This window comes from Rhinichthys klamathensis, unplaced genomic scaffold (genome assembly GCF_029890125.1).
Source record: "Rhinichthys klamathensis goyatoka isolate OS25496 unplaced genomic scaffold, OSU_Roscu_1.1 h1tg000303l_1, whole genome shotgun sequence".
In the NCBI taxonomy this organism is placed as follows: Eukaryota; Metazoa; Chordata; class Actinopteri; order Cypriniformes; family Leuciscidae; genus Rhinichthys; species Rhinichthys klamathensis.
This window is the reverse complement of record NW_026606822.1, coordinates 1,733,367-1,746,499: the sequence shown is the minus strand read 5'-3', so window position 1 is coordinate 1,746,499 and position 13,133 is coordinate 1,733,367. Positions and strand designations below refer to the sequence as shown.

Genomic DNA, 13,133 nt, shown 5'->3' with positions numbered 1-13,133 from the left:
TGGAAGCTTGTTTCCGCCACAGAATGAAAAATAAAAAAGGTAATTGCGCCTTTTAACTCACAATTCTGACTTTATTTCTCAGAATTGCGTGATATAAAGTCGCAATTGCGTGTTATAAAGTCAGAATTGCGTGATATAAAGTCAGAATTGCGTGATATTAAGTCAGAATTGCGTGATATTAAGTCAGAATTGTGAGATATAAACTATTCTGAGGGGAAAAGTTAGTCTTTTTTTCCCTTAGAATTGGCCTGATAACTCACAATTGCGAGTTTATAGCTCACAATTCTGAGAAAAGATGTCAGAATTTCGAGATATAAACTCGCAATTATGTGTTATAAAGTCAGAATTGCGAGATGTAAACTCGCAATTGTGAGAAAAAAAAAAAGAGTCAGAATTGTGAGATAAAAAGTCAGAATTGTAAGAAAAAAGTCAGAATTGTGAGAAAAAAAGTCAGAATTGTGAGATAAAAAGTCTCAATTCTGTCTTTTTTTCCTCACAATTGTGACTTTATTTCTCACAATTGTGAGGAAAAAAAGTCAGAATTGTGAGATAAAAAGTCTCAATTCTGTCTTTTTTTTCCTCACAATTGTGACTTTATTTCTCACAATTGTGAGAAGTCGCAATTATTTTTTTTATTCAGTGGCAGAAACAAGCTTCCAGTTTTTACATTTTTAACAGGATTCTTTGATGAATAGAAAGTTCAAATAGAAGTAGAAAACTTTTGAAACATTACACATTTTATGCGTTCTTGCTGAATAAAAGTATTCATTTCTTTTGAATAAATAAATACAGATTCTTTCAGCAATTGATCATTTAATGAAAGTTAAGAATGTTAGTATAGTCATTTCCGATACAAAGACTGTTTATAATCAAATGCCACCAAACCTGGTGCGAAATGCCCATTTTTAACGCAAATATAGTGAGTTTGGAATGAGCGTGGGTCAATAATGGCAGATTTTTCATTCCTGGGTATTAACTATTTCTTTAATGTTTTTGCATTTGCTTCCCCTCACCTCAGCTCCCAGGGCAGTCAGGGTTTCAATGAGCACTGCGGTCTGTAGAGTCATGTGCAGACACCCTGCGATGCGAGCGCCTTTCAGGGGTTTCGTCTGGCCGTAGAGCTCCCTCATCTTCATCAGACCTGGCATCTCATTCTCAGCTATGTCTATGGCTTTACGTCCCCACTCGGCCAGGCTGATATCAGCTGGACACAGAAAATGACAACAAATGTTTCATTGAGGAAACCGAAAGAATGATTCAATTAAATATGCAAACCAGTACAGATTGTGTATACTTGGAGCAACTAAAAATCACAAAAGACATTTATGTCCATTATAACATGCAAGTTAAAGAGGTCTTTGAAATGTCAGTCTCATATTTGGACATCTAGAAGAGGAATTCAACAGATGACACCCAAACCCACATGCCTAACGTGGTTAAGGAGAAGATGGTGCTTGGTTTCATGTGCACACTTAACCATGAGGTTACCTAAAAAGAAATTCTGACTTTAATTTTTACTTCCAGTGTTCCTACCACAGCAGATAACGGAAGAAAACACACCTGCCTTAATATTCAGTGGTCAAACAAATGTTTAATTACAAAAGAAAATGGTATTTGATCAGAAAGGACATTTTTAACTGCAACCGGAAACCTATAAAAAGATCTAAGGAACAATTCAGAGTATTTGAAATACGAAGAAGTGGTTTTAGGAATGGGAATTTCCATGACTTAAAACTATTAATTCCTGACATTTTCCTATACCCATTACCATTTTCCATTGACCATGGGAACCCTGTGCCTTCAGAATTGGCTATTAATAAATAAGGCAAGTTTGCAGTACTGGTGCTGGCAGTAAAAGTCAAACTTTTACATTTCGTTCACTGATTTTGAAAAACTGAACTCTGAACGTTCAAGACTATGGAGCAAAGTCCGGCTGGATTTACTATTGAATTACTTCTGCCTTATCTGCAGTGAGAACATCAGAGAGGTTTGCCGAAAAACAACAACAGACGCTGAAAATGCCTGAGGAACAGACAGACAGGTGCCAAGTCCGGTCACTGCGACTATGCTGACGTGTGTCTAAACGAGACGCAGACACAACTGTTAAGATATTAACTTAATGTGTTTAATTAGCCTTAAATTGAAGTGCACCGTTTTAGCGCATACCATTCACTTTTGGTTAATCACGAACCGGTTAACACTGAATCGCCATCAATGTACGATAAGTAAGCTAGACGAATAATTCTTTTGAGCTGGACCTTCTCAATTAATCGACTGTTTTATATTCACATGTTCGATGGTCTACAAAAACAGAACTGGGAGACATACAATTATTATTACCTGTTAATAAAACAACTAAACCGAAACCCCGTAATAAACAGCAATATTTTACTATATATCAAAAGTTTTAAAGCATTAAATGTGCAATAACGGAGTGTCAGGGTCCAAATGATGACGTAAGAGCAGCCAAACTGTTTTTTGAACCGATTCCACGAAACGAACTGTTCAATAGAACCGATTCGTGAAAATGAATGAGTTCGTGAAAATGAGAAGTGGCGGCGCGTATCACCACTGCATTGTGGGAAATGTAGTTCGGTAGAGAAGCAGTTCTCGTACAGAGAAGCTTCTCCAGTGCACACAAAACACTACAACTTCCAAACTTTCTTCTTCACGTCTTCCGTATGGAACCACGCTAGCTTGTTTGACAGGTGTTGGATATAAAATCGTATATAATACTTTGCGAGTAACCATAAATGGCCATGGTAATAAACTAGACATATTTAGTGCAAGAACAGTGATTTTAAAGGGGCGGGTTTGCAAAAGAGCGTCTTGTGCAAGGCAGTGCTGACAATGACGCGTCCACTGCCATGTGTTATATTGTATAAGTACTAGCAGCTAAAGATTTGCAGCAATTCGTGCTCGGTCAAAAATACAACCCAATACCCTTTTGCAAAGATTCGTATGCTTTATCGAGAGGCTATTAGAGAGCTTAGTAGAAATCACCAGCATGGAGTCAGCTAATTAGCATTGGCGGTAAATACATAATTGCACGCTTTTGTGCAGAACAGCATTACGCCGGATGTAAAGTCAAAAATCAAATAAACTTATACTAACCAACTTTGAATGGAAGCTTCTCTGACATTTTGATGTACTGTCGTTAGGTAAGCCTGATATGAGTTGGTCTAGAGCCCGGCTGTGGACCTGAGTAAGTGCAGAAGGAGGTAGCTGTTATGTGAACTTGATTATAAGTGTGTACAAACCGGTTGTTGTAATATTCATGAGATCAGGCTGCATGTCGTTTCTCATTGGCTGAAAAATGCCACGCCTTGTCGTTCTAAAAAAACGAGGGTGGGCGTGTTTATCTGGCTCTACGGTAGCCTATAAGAATCCACCGTGGTTTAGGCTGTGTAATATCATTTGGAATGTGGAGAGGTCTTGAATAATATACAAGTAAAACAAGTTTCAACTGGCTTTGGGTGTTTTACTAATATTTAACAGCGGATCTGAGCTTGTGGAAGGAAAGTGTGTATTGGGCTTTTCTTCATAAATGTTAGATTACAATGTTTTAAAGGCAGAATCTGTTGACAAAACCAGTTGGAGTTGCTTTATATTCTCTACAAATCTATATGGAATGAGCAAATGAATGAGTGATTCCCCCCCCCCAGTATAATCCCGATAAACTAGAGACATTAGGAACATTTTCAGCTGAACAGGGTTGAACTTTTGGATGACACTAGGGCCCCCTGTATAAAGTCCATTCAGTAGTAAGCCCTGAAAATATGCCCCATGTTTATCCCCATATCTGAAAATGGTCTGGTTTGTGGTTTTGTGTGAGGAAAAAAAGCATGAAAGACTTAAGATTTACATATCACTGACTGATTTACAGAACACCCTGTCGATCATAAAATTATTAAATGCAACTGACTGATCTGAACTTAAACGTTTAGGTAGATTATTAGTTATTCAACTACTGTTTGAAAAGTCTGGGATTGGTAAGATTTTTTAATGCTTTTGAGGCTGCATTTACTCGATCAAAATACTGTAAAAGTAGTGTGAACTATTTTTTAAATCTAAAATAACTGTTTTCTCTTGCAATATATCTTTATTTAATATCTTTATTTTTAGATTTATATTCATATTTAATTTACTCCTGTGATGGCAAAGCTGAATGAATTTTCTTAATCTTCATTGTCACATGATCCTTCAGAAATCATTCTAATATGCTGAGTTGCTGCTCATTATCAATGTTAAAAACAGTCGTGCTGCTTAATATTTTTGTGTAAGCCGTGATGGACTCTTTGATGAATAGAAATCCATCCAACATTATAAATGTCTTTACTGTCCCTTTTTATCGATTTAATGTGTCCTCGCTGAATAAAATTTCTTTAAAAAAATCTCACTGCCCCAAAATTTTAATCCATATTGCATGTGTTCTTACTGTGCTGAAGTCATGTACCAGGACTAGAAAACTCAGTAAAAATATTTTAATAACAATAAATGAGATTATAATGATAGTGATATAACAATGACAAATCCAGCACCTACAATATAATGGAAAACATACAAATGTATTAAAAGCTTGTCTTTCACATCCTGTGCAAATCAGCTTCCATTACTACAGACTAATGCAAGGCAAACGAAAATGAATTGCTTCAAAATCTTCATTTTACTTTCCACTGCAAGAAAGAAACAGAATAGTACCATAGAAGTACCATAATATATTATATTCCATTATTGTCTCTAAAAGATTTCTGACTGTATGCATGTAACAGAACAGTGGGTATTTTAAAATAAAAAAGATATACTCTCAGGCCTCTTGTCTGGAGATATACTATTTCTACAAATACATTTTCAATATTCAATAGTCAAAAACATGTTTTCAAGCTGAACAGTGATGCCTTGAAGTGCACGAAAATAATGAAAACGAACATCTAATGGGCAAATGAAAATCCAGAGAAGTGTTAATTTGGCAAAACTTTAATGTAGGTGTAAGGTTGAAAGGCAATGGACAATAAACGAGTGTCGAAAAGACAAACAAACAATAAACAAATGTCAATGAAACCTTTAGAATCTGATAAATAAATGTTTTTTATAGATTCTCAGGAGAGGGGGGGGAAAAAAAAATACTGTACCAGAACATCATAATAGTGCACTTTGTAAAATATAGCATGATATTACATTAATCTGTGCTGTCTGTCCTTGGTAGAAATTCGTTTGAATGCATTCACGCCTCAAAAATAAGACAAACGTCTGAAATCTACAACAAGCCAAGTCGTTTTTCCCCCTCCTGATACAACACCCATTTCAATAAACCACTTCTAGTGTAAAGATATCTTGGAGTCACAAGCCAGTATTTCTGAACTATCTCAAATACAGTACACGATTCTTGAGCGAAGACCCCTATTCAATATAAGAATCCCATGCTGTCAGGAGACCGTAAACCACATGCCATTAAAGAGATGCTATGTACAGTAGAAGCCTCTCACCACTCAAACTAGATGCATGTTCAAGAGGAGGATCGCGACAACTTCATGCCCACCTCAGACCCAAAATGGAGACCAAGTCTTGTAGTCATAAAGCCTAAGTGCTGATCTAGGACGTCCCGTGGGCAGTACGGTTCTTGTACATGGAAAGCTCCTACATTTGCATCAATATCGAATATTAAACTGCTCGATGCACAGAATCAAAAAGGGCTTACAGTGCTTTAAACAGAACTTGAATGCGTGCATGTGAACAATGAGTTTTAGTGAAATATACTCGTAATATACCACGTTCTCTCCAAAAAACATGACGTAAAACGTTACAGACACCTTCCCCTGCGTGCAAAGGGTTTCCGTGTGTATTGGTTTGTCATGGAGCAAGCGGAGGATTCCTTGAGATGGAAGTCTGAAAATATAGGAGAGGAGTACAGGTAACGGACACAAACACTGATCTACAACAAGCCTTTTTCATGTCAGAACAGTCCAGAGATGAGGAGAAACGAGCAGAAATCTCAGACTTGCTTAGATGAGTGTGTCGACTGTAAGCCTGGTGGAGATTTGTACTTTTTTTGCGCAGTTGCTTTAATGTTTTTGTTTTCCTCTCGTGTGTGTTTATATATTAACCTATTTTAAACACAAAAACAACATACTGTAACATACTGAAGAGTCCTTCCAGGTCCTTTAGTAACTGGTATCGGAGTGAGCTTATGCCTTGTATAGTGTGTATGGGTTTCGGCGGAGCAGAACAAGCATTAATTGGCAGCCCATGCCTCCAGGTCTTTCATGTCATCCTCATCCTCTTCTTCTTTCTTCTTTGCTGCAAGCACAAAAAGACATTCAAAAACTGCATTTAATACAGGCCCATTGTAAATACATTTGCAGGAGTCTAAAGGAATGATTTGCAGTGCCAGAAATTATTTGACACGATTTGAGTGATAGAAAAATGAGTAACAAGTGAAGTAAAAACAACAACAACATAATACCTGTTACTTTTTTCAAATAAGTTACTATTGATTAATTTATGATCAATTACAATTAAAAATCTCTCCCTAACAGTCTCATACACAGCTTCAACACACTGTCCAAACACAATATTTTATTTAAATGTGGAGTTTTGCACATGTTTCTGTGGTGGGTAGGTTTAAGCCAGGCACTCACGGTGAGATTTTTGCTGATGTACGAGCGCACAGGAGATTTTTTTCTCTCAGGAGAGATCGGGTGGAAATCATTGATGCTCTTATGGTCGCGGCTCGCATTGTGTGAGAGGAATTACGAGCCAGTGTAAAGTTTTGACCAGTGTATATGCTGTCCCCTGTGGTGGAAATTTGTAACTATTTATATTAAACTAACCAGGTTAGACTAACATCTAACCTAATTTAACATCTAACATTTGAACAGAATGTACTGTACGAAACCAATGGAAAACTTGTCACTTTGAGTGTGTGTATAAATAACAATTTGGGAAATGAAACTAGACAGGTGTCTAAATTCAAATTAAGTAATGTTTCATGTCATTTTGCCATACCTCCTTATTCTATAAAACTGTTGTATTTGTGTTTACTGGTGGGGTTCTCAATGGGATTTGTCTGAGATCCACCGGCCATGCTTATTGCTTCTTTTTGGGAGATTCTCTGAGAACTGCTCGAGACTCCCGGCCGTAATAAAGAACATTTAAAGGACAATTACTCAAGTCTGTCTGTCATTAAAGCTGCGCAGCAAGAGAACAAGTAAGTTAGATTATCGGCTCTTGACGCTGTAGTCAACTGGAGACTCGCTGGAGATTTAGACGGATGCTGTAGTCGACTTGAGACTCGCTGAAGTATAGTTAGGGAGCGGATGCTGTAGTTGACTGGAGACTCGCTGATGTGTGAACGTAGCTAACGTCAATTTAGACGCGCTAGCGTATAAGTTAAACTAGAAGAGTTAGTCTTAGGGAGACAAATATAAAATAGTTAGGTTTGAGGATAGAAAATCCATAACACCCCTATTGCCAAATCATACACAACCACGTTACATAGGCTAGATCTATGAATATTATTATAGCCCAGTGGCTGCAACCCTACAGCGTGCGCATACACTGACACACACACACACACACACACACACACACACACACACAAATACACTCTCTAGTTGTTTTTGTTGTAGGGAATGGCTGTGTTGTTCTCTGCTTTCTACCAAATCATTTGCACACTCGTCTTTTTATTTTCTTTCTTTTTTCTATGTAAAGCTATATCAGCAACATTGAAAGCTCCAGTCTCTGTGTTTAACAATAAAGCTCATGTGATTGCTGTGTACCAGCTGCTTTGGTTAAAATGATCAGGTTAATTGAATCACGACGTGTGCAAACGACCTCCCGAGTGTCTGAACTCACACAGTGTATGCCTGCCTTTAAGGGTAGGGGTTGTGTTAGGCCATAGAAAATATCATAAATCTGATAGAAAATCAATGGAAGTCTATGCAATGTCCTTTACAAATATAGTGAAACAAACGTACGTTTGTGTGTGTGTGTGGTACCTGGTCTGGAAGGTAAGGATGTAGAGGGCACGTTTGGCAATGGTACATTGTCTCCGATCTCCAGAAGGTTCTTATCCAACTCTTCCTGCTCCAGCTCTTCCAGTTCAGCTAACAGCTCATCCTGATACAACACACAATCTGTTTATACCTAGAACTACATGCCTCTCAAATGTGACCACTTGTGATTGGATTTAAGCGTATGTACATCACTAAATACACTACACATCAAAAGTTTGGGGAGAGTACTTTTTTTTTTTTACCAATGTTATCATATCAGGTATAAACGGTGCCTCCCGAAAATTGAGAAGTTTGCTTGTTTTAATCTTACTTCATCAAATTCCTCCCCAAATCCAACAGGCTTTGAGATTGCGTCTGAAATTTCTTGTGCCAGCTCCTGTTGTTCTGTGATGTCCTGCATAAGTTCGTCCACTTTGTCGATGTCCCTAAAGGTACACAGACAACAGACTGAATTATAAACTCAACTTTATGATCTCCATCCAATATATTTAAAGGGATAGTTCACCTAAAAATGAAAATTCTGTCATCATTTACTCCCCCAAACCCCTTAGACTTTCGTTCATCTTCAGAACACAAATGAAAATCTTTTTTATGAAATCTGAGAGCTTTCTGTCCCGCCAACACGAGAATGAACCTCATTGGTTCTTGCTGAACCTCAAACGTGCTGCGTAACACGAGAATGAACCTCATTGGTTCTCGCACGTCAAGCGAACATGCCTAAACTTCCGTTTACCACAACTGATGTGTGAGTTGATGAATGTTTATATGTGAATAAAAGCCTAAATTAAATCAGTTCTTCATATAAAGCGATCGAGTCTTTTCCGAAAATTTGGACTAAACCGCTCAATTCATATGGATTAGTTTTACGATCTCTTTTTGAAGCGTCAAAGTGTCAGTTGCGTTGCTGTCAATGGAGGGACAGAAAGCTCTCAGATTTCATCAAAAAGATCTTCATTTGTGTTCCAAAGATGAATGAAAGTCTTACAGGTTTGGAACGACATGAGGCTGAGTAATCAATGACTGAATTTTCCTTTTTGGGTGAACTATCCCTTTAACATTTCATTTAGCTATATCCCATTTCAAAGTACCATAATCCCAATAGCTTGCATTGGTAAATTTAACTTGTTTATGATAAACCCAAAACCTTGCCCACAGCGAGGCTAATAGAGAGGTCTCTGGAAAGGGAAGGGAAGCGCTGATAAAAAGAAAAGAAAAAGAAACTCCTCACATGTTGTCATGGGCAGCCTTCATGGCCTTGGCAGCAAAGCCCATATTCTTGATGACCTCGGTGTTGGTGTGGGCGTTCTCTAGCGCCTCCCGCTGGAACTCAATGGTAGAAAGGGTGCCATCAATCTGGGCTAACTGCTTCTCGTAGCGCTTCTTACGCTTCAGTGCCTGTAATGCAGCTGTTTCAAAAAGGAAGAAAGGAAATGTTAAGATTAAAGCACAAACTACAGAGAGTTTGGGAACCTCATGGAATATTATTGCATAACATTAAATCTGGGGTATATTTAAAAGAGTACTACTGTATGTAATTACAGGTCTATTGATTTTATTATTTGATACTTCTTTATTTCAATTACGATTTAGCGTCATGCATTATCGGCTGCCAGTCCTGCTATTACCCAGAACCCAGGGATTTGGGCACAATATTGTTAAAACGCTTAAGTAAGAAATTGCTTGCACAGAAAAATGTATCTACAGCAAAAGGTAAAATTGAAAGTCCACAGTGTAAGATTCCCAGTACTAAATCAAAATTATGAGCAGAGGTTTTCAAAATGATTTCTCAGGGAAGCAGTGGTGCAGAGTTAGGGACTCAGTACAGGTGCGGTTAAATGAGGCGCACTCACCAAACTTAATCAGGCAAGTGAGCTGGAAAAAAAAGAGCAAAAAGGGCCTGTTGCTTTCTAGTGAGAATCTGGTTGGCAGCCTAATTATGCATTAATGACAAGTACAGATGTGCTTTTCTTGTAAAGGTGAATCCTGCAAAGCCTGTCAAGAACATAACCAGGACAAGAAAGAAAAAAAAGAAGACAAGACAGAATTTATATTAAGAAATTATATTTTGCATAAAGCCTATTTTAGGACCATTATGATTTTTTTTTTGTATTGTGACATTCTTTTTCAAATTATTATGCAAAAACTACCCATTCTCATTACAATAAATTGAAAAATAGATGCATTGTTTCAGTTTTAAATAGTTTAAGTAGGATTATTATCGTTAACTAAACTAAAAATGAAACCATAAAATCATTATTTGAAACAAAATAAACATTAACTGAAATAAAATATGTATAAAAAAACTAGTTGCCAAGGCACCATTTCTCTTTTTTTAGCTTAAGTACTAAAATAACTAAAACTACAATTAAACTAAAACCAATAATTAATAAAAAACTATAGACATATTTTTAAAAAACGTATTGAAATGACAAATTATTTTTACTAAAACTTAAATGAAAACTAAATATTAACAAAATCTATAGTAGGTATCAATGACACTAAAATAACACTGTTTATAAGTCATGGTAGAAGCTGCCTCTAATTTATCCATATTTATATAGTTAAATCAGGGTCACATTAGGATAATAGATTTGAATATAATGTCAAACACACACACACACACACACAAAACAACATAATGCTCCTAAAAAAAGTATTTTTCAGACCATGTTCTTTGTGAGAATCAGCCATAAAAAGTCAGTACACAAACATGTTACAGTTTTACTTTCAACAGATTTGAATTCTAAACATTCATTTGAGTTGTCAATTCACATGTAGAAGAAAAAACAGCAGCTGTGTTTGTGCAATGTATGGAATGTGACCTGAATGTATCAGGTTTGCAAACTGCAATATAATAAAACCCTCAACAAACTCTTACATCATGAGTACGTTCAAAAAAGGCCATTCCAAAGACGTCACCTGTGACCTGACGTAAAGGTAATGACACAAACACTTTTTCCATGAAGGCATTGGAACTGTGAACTATGACCACACATCAGTCCCACACCCCTAGCAGTCATAAACCATCAGCTTCGTCACCTGTCGTGTCCCAGAAGCCCTCGTAGGATAATCAGATCAATTATTGATTACCTCTGTTCTGGGGACTTTAAATGTGGAGTTGAGTTACAGGTCTCACAACAGAGATGGCTCTGTAATGTGGCCCTGACATTGTCCTGAAATCATTTATGAGGCTATCTCTGGATTTCCCTAGTAGTATCGATGGGACAGAAAAAAAACAGCCTTATAAATTTGCTTCTTGTAATTGTGTTTACATCATTTGCACAGTCTGAAAGGGACACTAATGGAAACCATGGCAAAGGCATATTGATCTCACAATTTTTTTGACTTTATGTTGAGCAGACGGTCAGTTTCTAGTACTTTTAAAAAAAAATTAACATTCAAATCAGAAAAATAAAAGGACAGAGCATATTTAACAGTTCAGAGAATGTGAGAAAGAACAATAAAACTATTATTATACAGAATAAACACATTAAATCAAGCAAACAAAGTTAACGTGGGCCATAACATGAATTTGAAAATCTTTAGAATATGTATGGTTTCCTTATTTTGTGCTCTCATGTCACTGAAGGTAATATATGAGGGGGTTTTGAGCTATTCTTGACTTGTGCATGTAAAATAATTAAAATATTAATTATGTAATTTTGTTTTTCAGAAAAGTTTGGGTTTTGTAAATAAAGTAAAATATGATCAGGTTCAGTTTTTTTTTTAAATATGTCATGTCCATTTTAAAGTCAATCCAAAAATGAGGGATCGAATCAATATCTGATGTGTTGCAGAAAGTACATTTGTCACATACTATCTATGTCGCATATATCTACTAACAGCTGCATTTACAGGATAACATTGATGAATAATTTTGTATGTTATTGCCTTTATTTTCGTTTGCAGCTCTTCTGGAGGAAAGTCCCTGAGTCAACTATCATGACCATGGATACCAGGGAAGGTCAAAGGTGAACTGATGGAGAGAATTGATCAAATTAAAGGAAAATTATCATCCTAAATAAAACATTTCACATATATCCGTTATCTATGACAGCTCTGAATGACTAGTTCTGTTCATTAGTCCGTTAATTCGATTACAATATACATTCTTCAGTTCATTAATTTGTCTAATACACAACATAAAAAATAAAGAGTCCATAAAGCTCAACTAACAAGCACGCGAAGCTGTGACAACCATACACACTAACTTACACAGCTCATTTCACACTGCCAGCCTAACCTGATTTAACCAGCTAATCTATGCCAGGTGAGCCAGTTCATCTCTCACCTCTTTTGTTCTTCGTTCCGTTCCTCTTGGCCGTAACAAGCTCCTGATCGATCTTTTTCTCCAGGAATTCCTGTTTCTTGGTCAACATTTCTTCTGTTTCTCGCAGTCGCTGGATAGCCTCTTGAGGGCTTGGGGATTTACCCCCTTTTCCACTGCTACCAAATAACTTCCCAAACAAAGACATTTTGCCCTCGGGACGACAGCAAGGATTGATTTTGTGACTAGTAGTCTGGACTGGTCACCACAGTGTGTCTTCTATCTGTCACTGACTCAACAGGCTTGTTGTTGTTTTTTCTGCTTCCTCTTCTCTAACCCAGGCCGCATGACATCATCACGTCACAAGAACATGACTGACGTCATGGCGTATCGTGAGTCTTACGTTCTGTCCGGTTCTGTCACGTTCGTTACTATTTTACAAAATAAGAGTCTCAAATAACTGCATTAGAAATATGGATTGATGTGGAGCTTTTGATTAAATTGAAAATTGTTTTGCAGCTGAGTGAATTTGACATAATAAACTTCAATGATCATGGAATTGAGAAAGATAAGGCACACTAAAGTTTCACATTCATGAAATGGTCTGATTCCAAACCAAATTTTTCTTACTTAATTTTACTTTTCTTAAAAATGATTTCAAGCTTTATTGTTCTGTTTCGTGTAATTGCAGAAGTAAAAAGGCAATTAGAGCTTATAACATTTTAAGCAGGTATTTTACTGTATAAAGTGGCACCCTTTTCTTTTTTTTGTCTATTATAATATTGTCCTTGTCCTCTTGCACAATGTTATTTTTATTATATTTTGCTTTAGTTATTTTTATTTATTTTACT

The 13,133-nt window shown here is 36.7% G+C and overlaps 2 protein-coding genes across 2 annotated transcripts in view; both read right to left on the bottom strand.

Annotated features, from left to right (window-relative positions):
* The window catches only part of ahcy (adenosylhomocysteinase), a 28,310-nt gene extending 25,037 nt beyond the window's left edge, over positions 1-3,273 (bottom strand). The window contains exons 1-2 of the mRNA XM_056270479.1: positions 3,115-3,273; positions 1,014-1,204 (exon numbers count right to left, since the gene is read on the bottom strand). Of these exons, the coding sequence (XP_056126454.1) occupies positions 1,014-1,204; positions 3,115-3,142 (219 nt within the window). The 5' untranslated portion in view covers positions 3,143-3,273. The remainder of the gene's footprint in view (positions 1-1,013; positions 1,205-3,114) is intronic.
* A 1,196-nt stretch (positions 3,274-4,469) lies between these two features.
* chmp4ba (charged multivesicular body protein 4Ba) lies at positions 4,470-12,648 on the bottom strand. The gene is made up of 5 exons (XM_056270495.1): positions 12,307-12,648; positions 9,244-9,421; positions 8,326-8,440; positions 7,998-8,118; positions 4,470-6,297 (listed from the first exon to the last, which is right to left on the bottom strand). Exons 1-5 carry the CDS (start codon positions 12,488-12,490, stop codon positions 6,233-6,235), a joined length of 663 nt encoding a protein of 220 aa, XP_056126470.1. The 5' UTR covers positions 12,491-12,648; the 3' UTR covers positions 4,470-6,232.
* Positions 12,649-13,133: the final 485 nt, after the last annotated feature.

Excerpts from the sequence above, each read along its gene's own strand:
- chmp4ba (XM_056270495.1), bottom strand. The coding sequence starts at position 12,490 with ATGTCTTTGTTTGGGAAGTTATTTGGTAGCAGTGGAAAAGGGGGTAAA. Across the intron at positions 9,422-12,306 it reads CGGAACGAAGAACAAAAGAG|CTGCATTACAGGCACTGAAG; the intron begins GTGAGAGATGAA and ends TTTTTGAAACAG. Across the intron at positions 8,441-9,243 it reads AAGGCTGCCCATGACAACAT|GGACATCGACAAAGTGGACG; the intron begins GTGAGGAGTTTC and ends GTGTACCTTTAG.